At 39.0% G+C, this 23061-nt stretch overlaps 1 protein-coding gene across 3 annotated transcripts; it reads left to right on the forward strand.

The window, feature by feature from the left end:
- Positions 1–724: 724 nt before the first annotated feature.
- On the forward strand, positions 725–22073 carry zmp:0000001267 (b(0,+)-type amino acid transporter 1). Of its 3 annotated transcripts, none has more exons than XM_052154142.1 (6): positions 725–1495; positions 15249–15382; positions 16242–16371; positions 16513–16637; positions 19825–19912; positions 20122–22073. In XM_052154142.1, the coding sequence occupies exons 1-6, from the start codon at positions 782–784 to the stop codon at positions 20350–20352; spliced, it is 1422 nt and encodes a 473-aa protein (XP_052010102.1). In that variant the 5' UTR covers positions 725–781; the 3' UTR covers positions 20353–22073. The 3 variants fall into 3 exon arrangements, with proteins under 3 accessions (XP_052010102.1, XP_052010103.1, XP_052010101.1); XM_052154143.1 differs by lacking the exon at positions 725–1495 and adding an exon at positions 6180–6916; XM_052154141.1 differs by lacking the exon at positions 725–1495 and adding an exon at positions 10920–11639.
- The last annotated feature ends 988 nt before the right edge of the window (positions 22074–23061 follow it).

Consider the following 23061-nt stretch of genomic DNA (forward strand, 5'->3'; position numbering starts at 1 on the left):
ATTCTTCATTCACAGTGAAGATTTTCCATGCCAATGACATGTTTACGTGCAGCTGTGACGTTATTGCCTGCACTGCTGGCAACAAAATGGACCGGCTTGGAATCAGAAAGACGTGAGGCTGACCGGCCGGTCACTGGTCCGGGCCGAGCATGCGGAAAATCGGCTAATTCCGGTCCCTGGCCGGTCGATCGGTGCATCTCTAGTAAAAAGACCTACCACAATGTAATGCAATATTTGTTTTAAAAATTTTGTTTTACATAAAATACATCACTCATTTTGAATGGATGTCAATGGGGAAACAAGCTTTTTGCCATGCAGGGTATAGTTCCACCATCAACCAGAATTGGGTAGGTAGGTGCAGCTAACCGGGCTATTCCTGACCCTACCTTGATGGTCTACCAACTGAAAAAGTTTGAGAATCACTGATTTAGATCAAATGAATTAAACTCTTTGCAGAGATTAATAATTAAAATGTCCGCTACACAATACACACTGTTGTCAAAGATTGTGAATGTGAACTTATTTATACATGTACTTTCTTTTTACACATTCACCTCAAGAACTTATTAAAGTGAAAATCAGGAAAGATAGATAAATGAATAGCCAGACACCAGCATTGTCTGCCCATTATTATGACTTTCAGTACTTCTCTAAATGCAGTTGCAATCCTCATACAAGTAATGATTACCTTTCTAGATTCAAAATATTGTAACTTTGCCCAGTTTATCTTTTCCATTTGAAATCTATCAAAATCTAAACCACAAGACAACACTGCTCCACTATGGCAACTGACAAGGACAGGGCACCGGAGAAGCTGAAACTGAGGACTGAAGTAGGGCTCCTGGGTGGGGTGTCCCTCATTGCAGGGGTCATGATTGGATCTGGAATTTTCAAGTCTCCTCAGTATGTGCTACTTTATGTTGGGAGTCCAGGTGCAAGCCTATTAATATGGGCTGCTAGTGGAGTGTTGGCCATGTTAGCTTCCTTGTGCTATGCTGAATTGGGAACTGTGATCCGTGAGTCTGGAGGAGAGTATATCTACATCTTGTATACATCAGGAAACCCCATGGCCTTCATTTTTGCTTTCACCTCTATTGTTGTGGTGAAACCAAACAGCATCGTTGCGGTGGCACTTGTCTTTGCCCAAAATGTCCTTGCGCCTTTCTATCACGAATGCCCGCCACCAGATGGAGCAGTGAAGGGTTTGGCAGCCACAGGTATTCTGTTCTTGGCAGTTGTGAATTGTTCGAATGTGCGCTTCTCCATGGCAGTCACAGTATTCTTCACGGCCATAAAGGTGCTGGCTTTGGTAGTGATCATGATTGGGGGAATTGTGCTACTCATTCAAGGGAACACCTCCAACAGCCTCCAGAACTCCTTTGAAGGGACCAAACTGAGTGTCAGGCCCATTGGAATAGCATTCTACCAATGTTTGTGGTCCTACAGTGGGTGGAACACCTTAAATCGGGTTACTGAAGAGATGAAGAATCCTGAGGTAATTATGTCACCACTGTTTTCCACACTCTGACAACCAAATTTTCCATGCCTTTAAAAGTAGCATGTCACTCTCATAAAAATATTCTTGACATTCAACAAGGTAGCAGTTAATGCACAAAAGGAAAAATCAATATTACTATTCTTTCAGCATTTCACCATACCCACTTGCAACTAGACATTAACAGTAACGGCTTTTCAGCTGGGCACCTTCCAGTGGCCCAAACAGGGCATTAAGTATTTGGGCATTTAATTCCCAGCAAATTTGTCAGATTTATTTAGTTAATTTTGACCCTTAATAAAAAGGTTTTTGAGCGATCTGGGCATTTGATAACATAGAGAAGTCCTTCATTTGGAATGGTAAGCGTCCTAGATTACAATTTAATAAGTTACATAGACCGACTGACAAAGGAGGGCTAGGCCTACCCAAGATTTAGTTTTATTATTATGAATTCAGTCTCAGACATTTGGCTCATTGGTCACTTCCACATGAGAGAGCCCCTCCCTAGTTTTGTATTGAACAGGAGTATCCTATGCGGAAGACTTTTTAGGTCGACGCACCTGATGCACAGATAAATTCTCCTCCACTTTCACATCTGACACAAGGGTTTTAATTCATGTTTCACCTTTGCAGTTTAAATAAACCATAATTGTCCCATACTTTAACTGCGCATCTTGAATTATTAGGTTTTATTATGAAAATATGAATAAATCGAGTTTCAACAACATAACGTCAAGCACTCCGATGCTTTGAACTCACGGTTGAGAGTGTAAGACATTTCATTACATATTGCTTTGATTCTTTTGTCCTAGTTTCCTTTCCTTCCCTTCCATCCTTTCCTCATTGCCTAAGAGGGTGGAGCAAGGAATGGAAATGAGGATGCACAATTTCAGAAATGAGAAGCACCCCTTTTTCACAACATTTAAGTTTCACTTTAGTAAGCACATGAAAATCAGGCTTAGACTTTTGCTTTTAGCATTTTAATAAAAAAGCTCCAGTAAGCCCAGTGGAGGTCTTGCTTATGTATTCTGCCAGTTAGTGAATACCAGTGATTTGTCAGTATGTCCGAAAGAAGCATTCACTCACTTGGTTAAGTCTCTGTCTGTCTTTCACCTAATGGTGGCAACCAGATGTGAGAGTAATGTATACATTGAGATGTTGGCAGAATGCTTTCCAGACACAAGAAGTGAATTGTGGACCTCTATTTCCTCAGACGGAACATTTTCACATGTTATTCATAAAGATGAAACGTAGTGGATAATGATGTTTGCGGTTGCCATAGCAGTAGGTTGTTTTTTGAGTGTGATTGAATGGCACCCTTTAGAGAACTGCTCTATTTCTACCAGGATTGTTGTGTTACCCTGGGAAGGAGGAAGATCTGTGATGAAGTCAAGATTGAGATGGGACCAGGGGTGTTGAGGTACGGACAGTTTAGTAGATTTTGACTGGGCGCAGTTAAGATGCACAGTTAAAAGTACGTGTAAATTGTGCTTTATTTCAACTGGAAAGGTGAAACATGAATTAAAACTGTTGTGTCAGATGAGAAGGGGGAGGAGAATTTATGCATGCACCAGGTGCTTTGACAAAAAAGTCTTCTGCATTGGATGCTCCTGTGCTGCCTCGCTCAAATGTCTTCGTAAGGTTCCTCCATCCTCTATCCTCGCCTCCTCATGATGCATTTAGAGCACAGGTGTCAAACTCAGTTCCTGGAGGGCCACAATCCAGCAGAGTTTAACCCTAATTAAACACACATGAAGCAGCTAATTAAGGCCTTCAGGAGTGCTTGAAGATTACAAGGAGGCTGAAGCTAAACTCTGGAGGGCTGTGGCATAATACTGCAATTTCACCTCAAGATGGTAGTAGCACTCTAATGTTTGATTTGGAGACGTTTCTATTTATTATGCATTTACACTACATGACAGGGAACATATTACAACATTGTTGGGATGTTATTAATGAGAATGCTTAATCTTAGAATGTTGTCTTACATTCTTATATCAAAGAAAATCACTTTTCTTAGTGCAAATTGCAAAATAGCCTATTCTAATAACATTGAATAACTGAGTCGTTAAAAACACTGAAAGTTGAACTACTGAAATGCTATTTACACGTTACCACACAGGCCGACATAATTTATCATTGACCTCATGTACATTTACGTATATGGTAATTTAGCCCAACCTTTTTTCAGACTATAAAAATTGAACTTTAACTTTGTTAAAATAAAAAATTATGTGCATTTACTGCTTTTCAGTTGATAATATGGCCAATGCATTAAGTCTGTCCTGCGACATAGTGTTCCTCAAAAAGTTCTTAATCCACTTTGGGGTCGTAAAACATCTTTCAGAATTGGCAGTCGTCACTGATGAAGTGATGAGGATCCAAAGCAATTTTACCATTTCATTAAATAAATCCAGCAAATTCTTTTAAGACAAGTGTCTTAAAGTCAGGGTTCTCGTATATCAGTGAAAGTTCAGTTTGTAGACATTGCTAGTTTAACACTGGATATGCCTCCACTGCCTTTTTTGTGATTTCTTTGTGAAAAAACTTTAGAACATTCAGAAAATATCCTATCGAACATGTTCAATACAGATTATCAGTGAATGCAAATAAATGATTTAAACTTGAGCCTCGAGATGCCAGGATAGCTACAGAACATTCCAGAAGAATACTTTTTCTCATGGACTGTGCTGACAGCATGGCTATGAGGTCCCATTGTGTCTAAGATTAACGCAGTAGCCGCATCTCTGCTATCATATCCAAAATTGCTGTTCTCTTTGGAGATCTTGTGAAAAAAGCTGAAATCAATTCATCACCAAACTTCATATACATTACAATGCACAAAATGCTCATTGGAGTAAATGTCACTTTGCACTCCACATGATGCTCCTCGCATAACACTAGCCCCATCAAATGTCTGTGCTATAAGTCTACTCTCTCAGGGGAACAAACTGTATTTAACTGTGCCTAACGTACTTAAGGGATCATCTGGCATTTGTTTTTCCATCAATTGATTTAAAATAATAGAATCACTCTTGTTTGGGGTTTTCTGGTTCAGTATAATGGAACACAATACAGAGTTGGAAACGAGTTCAGACATCCGTAGTTGAATCGTCTTGTACAGATAGAGCCGCTTATGATATGACCTCATCAAGCATAAAATTCAGCAGTTCATTCTGCATGGTCTGGACGTATAACTTTGGTGTTTTCCCATGTTTGTGCTGTGTAGGGTAGAAACCAGATCTACAAGACCTCTGAAAATACTACTAAGTAACTACTACCTCAAATTAAGTCTGTTCAGGCTATGCCCATATTAATCCATATATATGAAAAATGGCATTTTCTTTTACGAAATGCTCTCTGTCCACACTTCTATTTTCAAATGTTTCCGCTTATCCATACTGAAATATCTGAAAAGACAAATCATTTTAATTCGCATGTGAAAAAACATTAGAAGCGTTGCCCTGCATAATTTCTATGTATGCTCTGAAACGCAATTGTCCTTGTGTTCTGCGCTGGAGAGCAATTCTGAGTAAACTTCCCGTCACATTTGAAAGGAATGCAATTTGAAGGTTGTACAAAGTAACATTTAATAGCGTTCTTAAAGTGGATAGCAGGCACAACAATGCTGCTACAACATGGGCCACCATCTTGATTGTTTTGTGTTGAATGGAGATAAGATAAGAATTAAGAAATAGACTTTGGGGGTCCCCTAATATTTTTATTTTAGTAAAGTTAATAATGACAAGTATGATTTAAGTACCCCAAATCTAAAAAAAACTTGAATATTTCACATAACATTTTTTAGTCTATGCCATGGCCCACCTGCTTGGCCCACACATTGGAATAGATCAATGCTTTCATTGGAAGACTATTGTGGTTGAGCTCTGCCCTACCTGCCCATATTAACGAGCTGTTTACCTTTTGAGAAGCACCAAGTAGAACCTAATTATTCATAGGCTGGAGTTAACACCTGTTCCTCATAATATGAGATTATCCAGTATTGAAAGATGTAATGCTCTACTTTCGTACCTGCATTAGGTGTGGGCTATGCGCCATGACTGTGACATACACCTTATCCAATTTTTGTGTATCCAACTTGGAGTGTTAATTCCATGTGCAATTTTCCTGCAAGGGCAATGCACAACTTGGCATGGTTGTTATTCCTTTAATGTATTTATAAGCTTCAGGTCATTAGCCAAAAGTCACATTCTAGTTCATTTCAGTTAAACAAGAATAAAAGTTGGTGATTTCCCTCAGATTTGGGGTGTAGGGTGGTCTACAACTGTTGATTTGTTATTTTTGAGGTCTGCCACCTGCAGTAAATTGAGAATAACTGATTTTGATAACTGAAATTTGCAACTTAATTATGCAGAAATGTAAATAATTAAACCATTTGTTGCACATTTCACACTGTTATCAAGTATGGTGTATGTGAACTTGAATTCTTTATTTTTACACATTCACCTCATGAACTTGATTAAAGTGGAAATCAGGACAAGTCTGGGAAATATAAATGAATAGCCAGACACCAGCATGATCTGCCCCTTATGATTAAATACAGTTTCAGTTAAATTTAGATCTCAAACAAGTAATGATTACCTCTCTAAATTTTAAAGTATGTTACTTTGCCCTGATCATCCTGTCCATTTAAAATCTAAAATAAAAATCTTAAAAACTTAAACCACAAGACAACACTGCTCCATTATGGCAACTGACAAGGACAGCGCACCTGAGAAGTTGAAACTGAAGACTGAAGTAGGGCTCCTAGGTGGAGTGTCCCTCATTGCAGGCGTCATGATTGGATCTGGAATTTTCATGTCTCCTCAGTATGTGCTACTTTACATTGGGAGTCCGGGTGCAAGTCTATTAATATGGGCTGCTAGTGGAGTGTTGGCCATGTTAGCTTCCTTATGCTATGCTGAACTGGGAACTGTGATCCGTAAGTCTGGAGGAGAGTATATCTACATCTTACATACTTCAGGCAACCTTATGGCCTTTATATTTGCCTTCACCACTAACTTTGTGGTGAGACCAACCAGCATGACTGCGGTGGCACTAATTTTTGCCCAAAATGTCATTGCACCCTTCTATGATGATTGCCCACCACCAAATGGAGCAGTGAAGGGTTTGGCAGCCCTAGGACTTGTGGTATTGACAATTGTGAACTGTCTGAATGTGCGCTCCTCAATGGCAGTCACAGTATTCTTCACGGCCATAAAGGTGCTTGCAATGGTAGTGATCGTGATTGAGGGAATTGTGCTTCTCATTCAAGGAAATGTCTCCAACAGCCTCATACACTCCTTTGAAGAGACCAAACTGAGTGTCAAGCCCATTGGAATAGCATTATACCACTGTTTGTGGTCCTATGATGGCTGGAACACTTTAAACTATGTTACTGAAGAGATCAAAAATCCTGAGGTAATTATGCCACACTCACTTGTGCCACACTTGTCAGCAGATAATTTATTATTTAAAATTATACTTAGTTATACTAAATGTGAAACAAAGTTTTTCATGTGGGGATACATGGACAAAGTGAGAGGGATTTCCATAAGTTTGTCACAATGGATCTGTAAATGCATAAATGTTGTAAAATTTGTAGGTGGTTTGAAATTTCTAAAAGAAGCATTTCACTTGACCAGAGCAGACCAGGCAAAGTAGCAGGAGATCAGTGGGGAATATACATACAAAAATAAGACATTACATGTGTAATGTTTGTGGAGGAGACCAGGGCAGACCAGCCAATCAGCAGGAGATCACTGGGGATCCAGAAGATGGTCAGGGGAGTAGGGTGGACCAGGCAAGGTAGCAAGAGACCAAGGCTGACCAGAGGACTGGGGACTCATAGGGCTCAGTGGTCAAGGCATCCAGGGACACAGAGGAATCAGTGGTTGAGACAGCTGGGGTTGCAGAGGGTGCAGTGGTCAAGGCAGTCGGGGATGCAGAGGGCTCAGAGATCAAGGCAGCAGGGGACACAGAGGGCTCAGAGGTTGAGTTAGCCGGGAACGCAGAGGACTCAGTGGCTGAGACAGCTGGGGATGCAGAGGGCTCAGAGGCCAAGGCAACCAGGGATGCAGAGGGCTCAGAGATTAAGGCAGCAGGGGACACAGAGGGCTCAGATGTCGAGGTTGCCAGGGACGCAGAGGGCTCAGTGGTCAAGGTAGCTTGAGATGCAGAGGGCTCAGTGGTCGAGGCAGCTTGGGATGGAGAGGTAAAGGCAGCTTGGGACACAGTGGTCAAAGCAGCTGGGTACTCAGTGTTCAAAGCAGCTGGGGTCTCAGTGGTCAAGGCACTAGAGGACTCAGAGGTCAAGGCACTAGGCCACTCAGAGGTCAAGGCACTTGGGCACTCAGAGGTCATGGCAGCTGAGGACTCAGAGGTTAAGGCACTAGAGGACTTAGAGGTCAAGGCACTAGAGGACTCAGAGATCAAGGCACTAGGAGACTCAGAGGTCAGGGCAAATTTGATAATTCAAAAATCTAATTTACATATGGAGAGGGGTCAAATGCAAAAGGCGATTAAATGGAGAGTAAAACAAACTCCAAAGTGTAGCTATAAACTGCTTAAAGTTGCAATGAAGTGCATTGACGAGCTCAGATCTAATTGGTGTTTTGACGTATCTCCAACTGAAACAAGAAATGGGGGTGGGACAAATTGGGTTTCTACTTTTTTTTTATTGCCAGTTGGAAGTAAATAGCAAGAGTCACAAGATCACAATATTACAATTTTTTGAGTCACAATACGCTTAATAAACAGAATAGATAATACTTACTTGTTCTGTATCTCAAGATAACTCCCCAAAGTATTTTATTCATATTTTTGTATAAAAAAATAAAACTCCAAACTTTAATTGAACAAACTCCAGCCACATTCTCTGCACCCGAATCACGTTTCATTCAGAAGTAATCATCTCATTCAGGCGGGAAATGTCTCAAACATAAACTCCTTCTTCAAAATGTAAGAATTCAAGCCAGTGGGGTCCAGCCAAAATTACCTTTTCATCATCTATGCATTTGCTGCTTCGACCGATGCTAGGTTTGTGTACATGATGGGTTCTTGAGCGGGTGGGGTTAAAACTGACTAAAAACTTTTGATTATTGGGTTCAGCAGATAACAGTCAGTTACATCTATTGAATAACAAGTTATTACATTTTGATTAAAGATTACAAGGTCAAATCTATTTATATATTAAAAAAAACAAATATGCATGGATGAACCGTTCCCAATATGATCAGTAACATGCATTCAGTAAATAAATAGGGTCAAATTTTATTTCCTGCCGAATTGTATATACTCTAGATTCATTCAGTTTTAATGACAGAAAGTGTGTTTGTGTACCAGTCACTGCATGTGGAACTAAGACAGATAGACAATAGATGTCTGATTTCAAACAATGGGTAAGTAGTTCGCTCCAGTATTTCATGTTGCTTCATAACAGGCTATATTGCAAAAGATCTCCTCATTCTTCCTTAGTTAAATATTTTGAAAAGATTTTGAAGCCAGACAATATAAAACCTGGTCTATTTTTGTCAGAATTCCTTATTTTTATGAATCATTCCTAAATCATTTAATTTTGACAGAATTTCAGATTTTATGAGATTTCATAAAACTAATATTTGAATACGTTAACAGGCCTGACTGCTGGATTGATAAAAGTTGCATTAATTTGCTTGGTTAAGACATTACAACGTAGCACTGTGCTAAATGTACTGTAACTGATGAATAATGTATCATTATTCATCATAACCTATAGGCTAGTTGAGCAGAATGATTAAACGATCATTACATCTCTTCAATTAAAAATTCATTATAGAAGTCTATTTATGTACAGTATTTATGTTTAGGCCTATATATAATTCCTAGAACAATGCTACCTTTCAGATATACAGTATCTCCTTGATTGGGATTGTACTTGATTTGACTTACATTAATGTGAGCTTTCAAAAGAAAAATATTTAAATGAGGATGATAATGATATGAATGTCATACATTTTGTAAACATCAGGTGACAGCTGGGACAAGTTTACCATAGTGGGGCATCTTTCTCCAGGGATGGGGGTATCTTACCATCTTCCTCACCGTTTGCAATCAGATATTTGTACATCCATTCAAATGTGTTTACCTTTTCCTGTGATGCGAATGTAATAGTTTTGTCAGCAGCCACAGAGAATGGGATTCTGGTTCTGTGTGAAAACTAGGCAGTAATCGCGTTCGCATAATAAAAAAGCGTGATTCAGAGGTTGCATATTTATGTTACCCCACTGATGGTTAGATTTTGGGTTGCAGTTTGAGTTTAGGCATATATTTGATAAAGTAGGCATTCCTCTTCACTGTCTTATATAATTTACTACTACAAACAATTCGCTTTACAACTTGCTTTTGGTGCCCCTTGGTAGACATGTCAACTGGAAATTGGAAACTAGAGTAGTTGAATGTGATTTGAAACATTTACAACTGTAAACTATTGAAACTGTGATTATTTAGATAAATATTTCGTTTTTAGTACTGTGTTAACATGTAAATAGCATGTAGTAGTTCTGTGGTGTTTTTTTTTTCTCACTTAAATGACTTGCATGTTGTCTTTGAAGAACAGACAATCTTGCAAGAAGAACCCTAACCCACCCTGGAAATCACAATTTAAAAATTACCTGACATTTCGTTCATGACCGAGGGAACGCTGTAGGACTAGTGGCTTGTCTATATCCCTAGTTCACTTGTAGTGACTATAAATGGGATCAAGAGTAAGTTAGGGTAACTTATATGATATTGATAATGGCAAGTAAACCTTTTAAATAGATCAAATTAGATTGTATTTATTTATTTAACTATAAATAGCTCTCAATTAGAGACCTGCAACAGTGAGGTGTTCAACTGCTGTGACCCTCAGGCAATGGTTGGTGTATATTTGGGTAGTTCCAGCCTTTTTGCATAGACTTCATGTACCACACTATTTTAATACTGCCCTTTAATTAGTGTGAGCCTGAGCAAGTGAGAGATACACTTTGGATAACATGCAGATCTACCCTTTTCTTGCACTGCTCACTAACTGATCTCCCTATACTAAACCAGCCATGTCAATTTGTTGCAAATTAAAAGTTATATTGTAAGCCAACATATAAAGAGATGATTTACAAGTTGGAGTGATGTCAATTTAGCTGAAGTTGATAAGTAATTCAGAAGAGCTTAAGAGAATAGCAATTAGTTAATATAGTTTTTATTGCTCAGGAGCTTAATAAAAGTGAAAAAGATTGTCCATGGCTGTTACTTCCAGAGCTGCTGTAGAGCAATTTTGCTTTCAGCTTGACATCAAGCAGTTAATCATTAACTGGTTCAATTGTAAAGGGTGTTACCTTGCTCTACATTTCAGTGCCCTGTCCATTTGTAATTTGTCAGAGTAAAAATCTAAACAAGCCAACACAACTCCACTATGGCATCTGACAAGGACAGGGCACCTGAGAAGCTGAAACTGAAGACTGAAGTAGGGCTCTTGGGTGGTGTGTCCCTCATTGCAGGGGTCATGATTGGATCTGGAATTTTCATGTCTCCTCAGTATGTGCTACTTTACATTGGGAGTCCAGGTGCAAGTCTAATAATATGGGCTGCTAGTGGAGTGTTGGCCATGTTAGCTTCCTTGTGCTATGCTGAACTGGGAACTGTGATCCGTGAGTCTGGAGGAGAGTATATCTATATCTTACGTACTTCAGGCAACCTTATGGCCTTTATATTTGCTTTCACCTCAGTTGTTGTGGTAAGGCCAACCAGTATGACAGGAGTGGCACTCAGCTTTGCTCAAAATGCCCTTGCGCCTTTCTATGATGATTGCCCGCCACCAAATGGAGTGATTAAGTGTTTAGCAGCCACAGGGATTGTGCTATTGGCAGTTGTGAATTGTTCTAATGTGCGGCTCTCCATGGCAGTCATGGTGTTCTTCACAGTTGTGAAAATGCTGGCACTGGTAGTGATTGTGACTGGGGGTGTTGTGCTACTTATACAAGGGAACACCTCCAACAGTCTCCAAAACTCCATGGACGGGACCAAACTGAGTGTCAGTGCTATTGGTACAGCATTTTACCAGTGTTTGTGGTCCTATGATGGTTGGAACAACCTGAACTCTGTAACTGAAGAGATTAAACATCCTGAGGTAATTGTCATAATTCACTTAAAGTAACAAAATATATGTATAAAATTGGGGAAAGGATGCAGAAGTTTCAGGATATAATTTTTTCCGATACATTTTTTGATAAAATACTTTCTTATTTCAACTTGATATGCAGAGACTCCTGTTTGAAAACTCATAAATTTAGCAATTTCGTTTGGTACCAAAAGTGATGCAGAAATTATACACTTCACCTATAAAGGTGCACTCAGTATTTTCTTTTTTTTATGCATGTCATCTGGAGTGGATGCAGAATCTTTCACATTTCTTTTGTGTACATATCTGAATTTCTGTTAAATGGCTTTAATATGTCTGGTCAAAAATATTATGCTCGTAAAGGGGACATACTGTATAGGCCTACTATCTTTAATTATTTTTAGAGGTCATCAATTCACGTCAAAGCTTATTTATATAGCACATTTATTAATATAGAACAGCAGTTGAGCCGAAAAGTGTTGTACAGTTCAACAAAGCAAAACAGATAAAGAAAATGAAGACAAGTAAAGAGAAAGAACAATCAAACATCATAATACTAATTAAACGGGGGGGGGGAGCATGACTTTGAAAATACTCTTCAACCTCAGACAGTATTAAAAGTGATGGAATTAAAATGAGTCTTTATGCTGGACATAAAGAAGGCCATGGAGGGACAGGACCTGATGTAAATAGTTAGACTGTTCAGATTTGGCTGTGGCAACTGAAAAAGCCAGATGTCTCTAGATTTACAGAACAACTTGAGTGATGAATAGAAATAAGGACATGATTTCACTCAGAGACATGGGGGCAGAGTATGGATGGGGAGTGTCAAACACGACCATCACTGTACAGGTCCAGTTTATATATAACCTGTTGTTGTGTGTTGTTGCCTGTGGAGTTGTTATAACACTGCCATAAATGTATGTAATGTGTGAACAAAACTGTGACATTACTGGTTTGAGCATTCACAAGGTTAAAATGCTCTGACATGAAAAAGTCTTTAACATAAATGAGAAAATTCAGTTCTGAACAGCAATCTGATGTTATACAGTATGTATAAAAGCCAGAAAGTTATTGCTTGAGTAAATAGCAGATGTACCTTTACCAGAAAGGTTAAGAAAGACAATTTTAGACAATTTTACAGCACGTTAGCAAGTTTTGTATGTTAAAGTAATTAAAGACTAGCACAGAAGTGACGTGCTTTGGGACTTTAGGGATGAGGTAGATTGAAACAAATTAATGCTGTTCTTGTTTTTTAAGAGAGAGAGAGACACACACACTGATAGTTACACTAGGGTGGCCAGATGTCCCATTTTTCCTGGGACAGTCCCATATTTAAGCATTTTTTCTAGTGTCCCGACTTACTCTGAAAAAAATCGGTCACGTGAGTATTCTAAACAAAGGTAGCCAAAGATATGGCTTGTAAAACCAATAAAATCACACCATGTAATTTGAAGTACATGATTGGTTTAACCACGGTAATGACATCATGTACTTGCGTTCCTTGTCGTCCTGTCAGTAAGTGCAAGTTAGAATGGCCGAATATAAACAATGAGTTTTCAACTAGGAGCTAAAAGAATCAAATCTATTTCTTTCTGCCACACGTTAAAATGTAAGCTATGTGTTTTGCTGTCACAGTCAATGTTTAATTCCACACAAGCATGGAGGTAAATCAGACAATGTCATATTCAGAAAGCTACACTGCACTTTTATGTAGTACAAGCACTTAAATGTTGAGATGTGGGGATTTTGAATTTAGGTTACTATGTTGTGAATTATATATATATATATATATATATATATATATATATATATATATATATATATATATATATATATATATATAAACTACATTTTCACAAACTATATACACACTTAAGTGCAGAAGTTTGCATACCCTTTTTGTTTTAGAAGTTTTCACACTCTTTTAGAATGTATACAAATATAAGAGATAAAAGATCATATATTTTGTTATTAGATTTTTTATGTAGTACTGCCCTTAAAAGCTACATTACACAAAATTTACCCTAATACACACAAATCATCCTGTTAAAATGTTTGCATCTTGTGTTCTTGTGCTCTTGAGCATCCAAGTTAAGTAAACTTAATGACACAAAATTTGTTTACACAATCAATTGAGTAGAGTAAACTTATTAGGGTTTTCAGTGTGTTGTTGTTTTGTTGATAAGTGTACAACCTGCTATGAAAAGGGACATGTGGTGCCACATATTACAAAGGTTGCACAGTGCTATTTATCAGACCACACAGATATACCTGCAAGATAACAGGTCTCTGAAAATTCAAGATATTATGAAGCCATAAATCAAAAGAGACCTTTTGCTGCAAGGGTAGTTAATATTAAACAAGAACTTTGAACTTAAAATATTTTGCCTTGTTCATTTTATACTCTTCAAAAATGAAGAGCTGAGACACAAACATTTTTCTGCATTTCAGCACCATGAAAGCACAGAAAATTAAAGTTGCGCCTGAGACGCGTGCTGGGGCTGACTGGTGCTGCATCTCTTGTTGCGGGCATTATGACTGGCTCAGGAATTTTTATGTCTCTGCAGTTTGTACTGATTTAAATTGGGAGTTCTAGGGCAAGTTTGGTCATCTGGGCAGTATATTGTTTAATATGCATGTGTGCTGCATTTTTTATATGCAGAGATTGGCGATGGGGGTACGTGGCGAGTAGGGAGAGGCCGAGAGGCATCTCGTGTTCCAGTGAGGGGTGGTGGGAGTATTTAAGGGGAGGAGCCAGTGGCAAACAAGAAAGAGAGAGAGACACATTGAGATGTGTGTGTGTGTTTGGCGTGTCTTGCGGGGAAGCAGCACGTGAAGTTGTATTATGTTAGGTTTAAGAAATGTCTATGTGCTTGTTAAGCTGGTCCCAGTGTCCTCCTTGCCCATGCATTCCTTAAATATTTATAGGCACCATCATCACAGAATCTATATCCTGCAAATTTATGGACCTTGCCTGCATTCTTTGTGGCTTTGACAACCATGTTATGGTGAAGCCATTTGGAATTACAGCAATTTCCCTGAGCTTGGCCAAGTATGCCGTGGCACAATTTTACCCAGGCTGTGCGCCACCCATGCTTTGGTAAATGTACAATTTACTATGGCTATTCAGGTTGTCTTTATGGTGGCTAAACTGGTAGGTCTGATGTTGATAGTTATTGGAGGGATAGTAACACTTGCAAAGGGAAACTATGGAAGCCTCAGCAATGTGGAGACTGCCTTTGCAGGCACAAAACTTGCAGTCAGTCCTATTGAAATGGCACTGTATCAATGCCTGTGGTCATATTCTGGATGGTACAACTTAAACTATGTCACTGAGGAGGTGAAAAGGCAAGAGGTGAGATGAGGATCATGTTTTCTGCAACTTTATGATGTTTTGATAACGTACAATTTTGACAAACTGAGAGAGAGAGAGAGAGAGAGAGAGAGAGAGAGAGAGAGAGAGAGAGAGAGAGAGAGAGAGTGAGGTAATAAAGTCAAGTAAGATATTATTATTATTTGATGAAGGTGATAAATCCTAATATGTTACAAAGAATTGCAACATTTTATAGTTTATCTCCACAACTATGTAATTAATGAAGTGATTTTGTCTTTAAGGTGAACCTGCCAAGGGCCCTGATGATCGCTATTCCCATGGTAACAATTCTGTACCTACTGGTCAATGTCAGTTATCTGGTTGTCATGACGCCCACTGAGATGATATCATCCAGTGCTGTAGCTGTTACTTGGGGGTAAGGTACTGAGATCTACACAATGTAACCACTAAATTGAATTATAGTAATATGGGATATACTGTATATTTATATATATTTACACTTTTGACTTCTGTAGATTACTATGATGTCAACCCAAGCCTTCAGGCCAACCCAGATAAAATATGGTCATGTTAAAATAGGCAGCATTCACAATTGGTCATTCTATGCTTTTTTTACTCAATCAATAACTTTGTGTAAATATTGGATAACAACATGTAACTGCCCTCCATTTGAGACAGAGAGCAAGGTGAAATGTCCCTCAAAAGGCATTGTCCCAGATTACCTTAATTCATCCTGTGTTTTGATAGTACAGTTGTGTGATGCTGAAATATTGAAACTAGTTAAATACTGTATGTTGCAAAAAATACAGTTCAGTCATGACATCTCTCTGAACAATTTAGCATGTTAATGTGTGTATGATGAATTGATAGGATATTGGTCTTGGTGGACTAGATCTGCTATGCTGCTGCAGAGCAAGTATGGAGAGTTGCTACTGCTTAAACATACACAGGCATACAGAGTTAGTCAACATTAGACAAAATGCGAGGCATGCTGAATATTTAACAAATTACCTTAATTAGCACTTCTATGTGTCATGACCAAAAGCAGACCTTACTGTGTAACCACCTGAACAAATAGCATTTTTAGAGAAAAGCTCTTGCAGCATGTTGCAGTCAAACTAGCTTATCTGGACAACTGTAAAATGTAATTGTTAGACAAAGCAAGAGAATCAACTTGATTGGCAACCCGATTACATGTCATAGGACCAATCAGCTTTCAAAAACCTTGCTGAACTTTGGTCATTTAAAGTACCCTTGTTGTTTTTATGTGAAAGGAATAAAGTTTTAGGAGGATGGGGCTGGATAATGTCTGTGGCTGCAGCACTCTCAGCTTTCGGATCTCTAAATGGATCTTTCTTCAGTGGAGGAAGAGTGTGCTATGTAGCAGCAAGAGAGGGACACATGGTAAGACAATTGTATTGGTAATAGCTGGAAATAGTATTGGAGACATAACAGTAACAGTAGGGTACTCTTATTATCATTACACTGTGTTGCATTCCTATATTCAGACACAAGAACAATCCTTAATTGTTCCTTGTTTTTCAGCCAGATATTCTGGCCATGGCTCACATGCGCCGGCTCACTCCATCTCCAGCCCTCATTTTCACCACAGTAATTTCTCTTATTGTGCTCATTCCCGGAGACTTCCAGAGCATAGTCAACTTCTTCAGGTACAATTTAGAAGCTTTTTTTATGACATTATCTGTCAAAAATTTTCTGACATTTACTAGACATTATCTGACAACTAGCTCTTCATCTTTTCATCAGAGGGGTCATATCATGATCAAATTTCCCTTATGATTAAAGATAAGAGCTCATTATACAGTATAATGAAAACATACTATGACATTCAGAACTCAAATATTATTCAAACTGTGCTCCAAAAACATCTCAATCTATGTATTAGATTGAGGCTCATTAAAGTCTTAAGAAATGCAATAATTTGTCCAGATTCTGTTTCAGTTTAAACTGTTATGTTAGAACAAGGTATTTTTTGCTGAAATATTCCTTAAAGGAATGTTCTGGATTCAATACAAGTTAAGCTCAGTCAACAGAGGCAGTTCTAGTGGGGTGGGTGGATGGGGTCAATAGGCCTAGCCCCATCAGTGGCCCCCTTAAATGTGTGAGTGGTAGAATGGTGAGAGTGGTATTCTCATTTTCCATCCCACTGAGAGTTCAGTGAACCTACATCATAATACATAGACCAAAAAATTATATTTAAACAAAACATCAATGCATTATGACTGAATAATTATATTTAGTGGGGTAAAGTTTAATTTAGGGTGCTGGATTGAAGACTCAGCTAGAGGAGAAGCAATGTGGTTTCTGTCCTTGTCGTGGAACAGTGGATCAGCACTTTACCTTAGTGAGGATCCTAAAGGGGGCTTAGGAGTTTGCTCACCCAGTCTACATGTGTTTTGTGGACTTGTAGAAGGCTTATAACTGCGTCCCCAGGGGTGTCTTGTGGGAGGTACTGAGGGAAAATCGTGTCCCGGGGCCGCTAATGCATGCCATTGTGTCTCTGTATAACCGGTGCAAGAGCTGTGTCCGCATTCTCGGTAGTAAGTCAAGCTTGTTCCCAGTGGGTGTTGGACTCTGGCAATGTTGTCCCTTGTCACCTATCCTGTTTGTGATATTCATGGACAGGATTTGAAGGCGCAGCCGAGGATTGGATTGTGTCCAGTTTGGGGGCCTCAGGGTTTCATCTCTGCATTTTGCGGATGATGATATTCTGATGGCATCATCAGGCTGTGACCTACAGCATGCACTGTGGCAGTTTGTGGCTGAGTGTGAAACGGTTGGGATAAGGGTCAACACCTCCAAATGTGAGGTCATGGTTCTCTGTCTAAAAAGATGGATTGTCCCCTCTGGGTAGGGATTGATCTACTTCCTCAAATGGAGGACTTAAAATATCTCAGGGTCTTGTTCTTAAGTGAGGGTAAACTGGAACATGAGATTGATAGCCGGACCGTGCTGGTGAAGAGGGAGCCAAGTCTGTGGGTGAAACTCTCAATTTACCAGTCAATCTATGTTCCTGCCCTTACTTTTGGTCATGAGCTTTGGGTAGTGACCGAAACAATGAGGTTGCAGATACAAGCGGCCGAAATGAAATTTTTTCGCAAGGTGGCTGGGCTTACCCTAACAGATAGGGAGCAAGTTGAGGTGGTTCGAGCATCTGGTAAGGATACATCCTGGGAGGTGTTTAATTGAATTAACTGAGTGTTTAATTTTTGGAGTTGATCCAAGATGGCGGCACGGTAGCACGCAGGTGCTATTTTTGTCACTTAGCCCGACATTTATGGCACATGGACATCGGAGCAACCGGTGTTCGTGTCTACCATTGCTAAAATATTAAAATTAAAATATAAGATTCATGCAACAACCAAGCTGCATGATGATCTGCAGGAGTTGCAACGCAAACTCAGCTTGCTGCAGAGACCAGGCCTCCAGTCCTCGGCGTCACCTGATGCCGGTGCCCGGGGGAGGTGGATGTCGTGAGCGGTGTGCGAAGAAGCGAAGGCGCGGCAAGAGGGCGGGAGTCCATGCCGGCCGGCTCTCCCGTCTATCCTACTATCAAATGTTTGCTCCCTGGACAATAAACTGGACTACATCCGACTCCATCAGACTACACAGCATGAGCTTAGAGACTGCTGCATCCTTGTTTTCACGGAGACGAGCTAGACGGGCTTGCCTCGTTTCGTGCTGACAGAAATGCAGTTCTGTGCGGTAAGATTAGTGACTTTGATGTGAAGAAACAGGTATGAAGAAACAGCAGCTAACGTTATACATGGCAAATTTATTATGAATACACTTAAAACATAAAATTGGATCCTTTATAAACCACTCCACTAAAGCCCAAATATATAATTTACCTTCAATGAGAAAAGCTCTTATACACTAAGCTCACCCCATCTAATTAACTTAAAAATATGCTTAAAAATCTTTAAAAAAAAAAGGAAATGGTGAACATTTACAAGACCTGTGCACGCTGATTATAAAACTACCGCTTAAATTCTAATCTAAAACCTTGACGTAGGCTATCATTCGTTTCACTCAAGAATTGTAATGCATTAGTCATTCTAAAGAACAGCATGACAACATGGCTTTAAGTTTGTGGTTAAAAACAGAATGTTAGGGTGTATTCAGGGCTGGACTGGTGATCTGGCATAATGGGGATTTTTCCGGTGTGCCGATGCTCCATCGGCAGAACCGAGCGGGCCACAGAACGGACTACAAAACGACACAATGTGTTCCGAGCTTTAAAAAGATTTGCATTTCTTAAAGGAAATACGTGTGCTTGCAAGGCTGCAAAAGAATCGTGATAATATAAATGGTCAAATGGCTTTAGAACAGATGGTTAAATAGACTCAAGAAAGATAACACCAATCATTGTAATGTAATTGTTAATATATAAATATTTATATAACAAGTCAAACAAGTCCAAGTCCATTCAAATTGGACTTATGACTTGGACTCGAGTCTGAGTCCAAACTCGAGTACCCCTCAAATATTTTGTGTTTTGAGTTGTGGAGTGGAGTGATGTGGGGGACGTCTCATGTCTGATCTTGTCTCGTGCACCATGTGAGTCTGGACTGCCACTGACAAAACAAACTTTGAAAAGAGTCTGTATATTAAGTGGTTTGGTTTGAATTAATTGCAGAAGTTTCATACTGAGGACCAAGAACAAACCCCTAACAAGAATGTTAGAGGGCTATCAACACAATGCTGCCTTGCAAGCACTGTAACGATACCAGAAACTAACACGTGGAACTAAAGTTTTGCACTTTTAGAACTTGTGTACAGAACTGATAACTGAATATGCTTTGTTTCTCTAACATTATTCCATGTGTGTTTTAGCTTCACTGCCTGGTTCTTCTATGGGGTCACATTTTCAGGCCTTCTGTATTTAAAAATCAAGAAACCTGAACTTCCACGAGCAATAACGGTGAGACCATCACAGGCCTAAAGCTCACTGACACTGCTCAAACAAAACTAAAAAGTGTCCATTGGAGCAAAGTTCTTTCATCATGTTAAGTTTTTTAGTTGTCTATTTTAGTTGCTATTTCTAGCTAACATCATGCTTCTTTTCAAGAAGTAGACAGTATGACAGATGAGTTACCATTCATTAAATATATTGCCATTTACCCTTCCTAGGTGCCCATCATCATCCCTATCCTTGTGTTGCTGGCTGCTGTGTTTCTGGTGCTGGCACCCATAATTGATGACCCTCAGATTGAGTACCTCTATGTGACCCTCTTCATCCTGAGTGGAATGCTGCTTTACATCCCCTTCATTCACTTCAAGCTGTTCCCAGGAATACTGGATAAACTCACAGTCTTCCTCCAACTCGTACTGGAGGTGGCACCCACTGACAAAAACCTGTGATGCTGAGGGAACAGTGTCAATTCTATTGCTTTTCAACTTTTACTCAACCCAGCAAGCCTTGCAATATTTTTGACAAGGAGAGAGAAATGCATCCACAATTCTAAATGCAATATATGTTTGATTTACTACACTGTGTAAAGGAGAAACAAAAACATATGAATCATTCAACATTTCAATTCTATCCTTAAAATGGTATGGCTCTTGAAAATGTGATAATGACAATGTTTTTTGTTATTGTTTCTCTGTGTATCAAAAATCAAAACATCTGTCTTAATAATTACTGTTTTCTAAAACAATGACAGGAAGGTGTGAAAATGCTTAAATGGCATCTTATGATGTCTTATTAAATTAAATCTTAAAGGAATAGTTCACTCAAAAATTGAAATTCTCACATCATTTACTCAACCTCATGCCATCCCAGATGTGTATGACTTTCTTTAATCTGCTGAACTCAAATTAAGATTTTTAGAAGAATTTCTCATCTCTTTTGGTCCATACAATGCAAGTGAATGGGTGCCAAAATTTGAAGCCAAAAATCAGCATAATAGTAATCCATACCACTCCAGTGGTTAACCATATCGTCAGAAGCGATATGATAGGTGTGGGTGAGAAACAGTGTAATTTTTTGCAATAAATTATCCTCCCTGCTCAGTCAGCCTCCACATGAAAAGCCACTTTCCCATTTTTCTTCTTGTATTTTTGGTGATTCACATTCTTCATGCATATTGCCCTCTTACTAGGCCAAGAGAATAATAATGTCACATGACAACTCTGGGGAAATATATCAATATAAATTAGTATATCTTGGGATCTTAATCCAATTGAGAACCTGTGGTCAATCCTAAAAGGCGAGTGGACAAGCAGAAGCCCACAAATTGTGATCAACTCCGAGCACTAATAAGGCAAGAATGGATCGCCATCATTCAGGATTTGGCCCAGAAGCTGATATCCAGCATGCCAGAGCGAATTGCAGAGGTTATGAAGAACAAGGGTCAACACTGTAAATACTGACTCTCTGCATTAGTGTTGTCACAGTACCAAAATTTCAGTAGTTGGTACCAATACCAGTGAAATTTCATGGTACTCGATACCATTTTCGGTACCAAAGCAAAAACAGGTTACTAAACAACACTCTTTTATTAACAAAGTCTACATTACTACATTAGCAGCAGAACTAAGAACAAAAATATGCCATTGAGCAACACTTTAATTTAAATATATTATTTATTAATTATAACAAAACTGAACAATGTATGCTTAAAGTTGAACACTTATATAAGATTTGCTTCAACTTTTGCAACTTTTCATTTAAGTTTTTACCAAGTACTAAAAAAAAAGCCTAAATGAACAAGCATACAATAGAATTAATAAAAAACTATTTCCAAACTAATGTGCAAAGTGCTCTCTTATTAATAAAGCTGCATATTGCCAATTTTCTTCATGATAAGAAATGCACAGTGACATATATTATGATTAAATAAGTCACGAGTAAGTTCTAATTTAGCTGCATTTAGCGTGCGCGCGCGAGGGAGGAGTTCCCCGAGGCAGAGTCTTTCTCAGCCGGTGAAGTTTCAATCTCTCCCCCTTAGATCGGGACATTCGCGCAACCCATAGAAGAGGCACCGACCACACAGAGAAATGCCAGTTTCTGAGTTTATAGTTATTAACATGACCTGCTTCTGTATTATTTGAACTTTAATAAAGCAATTTTACTGCATTTATATGGAAGCTCAAAGAGGCCTTGCGTTATTCTTCTGCCCTCAGCTGAGTGTGTAGCTACTCAGCCTATGCAGCGAGCTAAACAATACAACAATGAAAGGCGGTTCCAGGAATGACAAGACTCAGTTTTCTTCTTAGTGTCTTTACTGAAGACTTCTCTTTCTCACTATCTTCCCTTCTTGTTGTTTTTACTGTAAAACTGTGAACATACAAACAAACTCTATTAAAGATACATTATTTAACAAACCAAAGCACATTGTAGTGCCTTTACATATTGGAAATAATTAGAATACAAAACATAAGAATCACAAGATTACAGTGATTAAACAATACAGCTTGAATGAAGTCGCTATCATGCGGACTGCTAAATATACTGCAGATAATTGCGGTTTCAGTACACAAATTCACAAGCGGCTCAGAATACTGTTCAAACATATCTGAGACCCCGACATACATTCCCGCTACTGAATAAGAAAGTTGTAAATTTTGATTTTTCTACATTATTTTGTAAAAGTATAACAGGATTTTCCCTTTTTAGTTAGATTTAGTCGAACGCGAACTCACCCAGACTTCGTCAAAGCTATACAGGAAACACAGAGACAATCTGACGACCGGGTTGTGAGAAAAACAGAGCTAACATCGACTTATGGTATATCGCGCGATCGCATACTAAACATGAAGCTAGTAACGTTAGCTAGGAAGAGTTAACATAACCTCTCAAATAACAGATTATTTAGAAAACAACATAGGCCATTAAGTACTTACAGATTATGGCATGTTAACGCTTCTCAAAGATATACGGGGGGACTGAGAGGAGAGTAGAAATGTAAACGCCTCAGGAACACCCTCACACCGCGTGAGACCAACTTTTCTGCCTGCTGCTTCCGCACATCACTACCGAGCGTTTTCTTTTTTTTTTACTAGCGCACGCGAGAAATCCTAGAAGAAACCCAAGACCCGCTAAAGGAGATACTGACCCCCAGAGGTGGG

This window comes from Xyrauchen texanus, chromosome 22 (assembly GCF_025860055.1).
Source record: "Xyrauchen texanus isolate HMW12.3.18 chromosome 22, RBS_HiC_50CHRs, whole genome shotgun sequence".
NCBI lineage: Eukaryota > Metazoa > Chordata > Actinopteri > Cypriniformes > Catostomidae > Xyrauchen > Xyrauchen texanus.

What these genes read in the sequence shown, in the direction of transcription:
- zmp:0000001267 (XM_052154142.1), top strand. Translation starts at nt 782, where the DNA reads ATGGCAACTGACAAGGACAGGGCACCGGAGAAGCTGAAACTGAGGACT. An exon ending in GCTGTAGCTGTTACTTGGGG is followed by an intron (nt 15,383 to 16,241) that starts GTAAGGTACTGA and finishes TTTATGTGAAAG; the next exon opens with GAATAAAGTTTTAGGAGGAT. An exon ending in CAGCAAGAGAGGGACACATG is followed by an intron (nt 16,372 to 16,512) that starts GTAAGACAATTG and finishes CTTGTTTTTCAG; the next exon opens with CCAGATATTCTGGCCATGGC.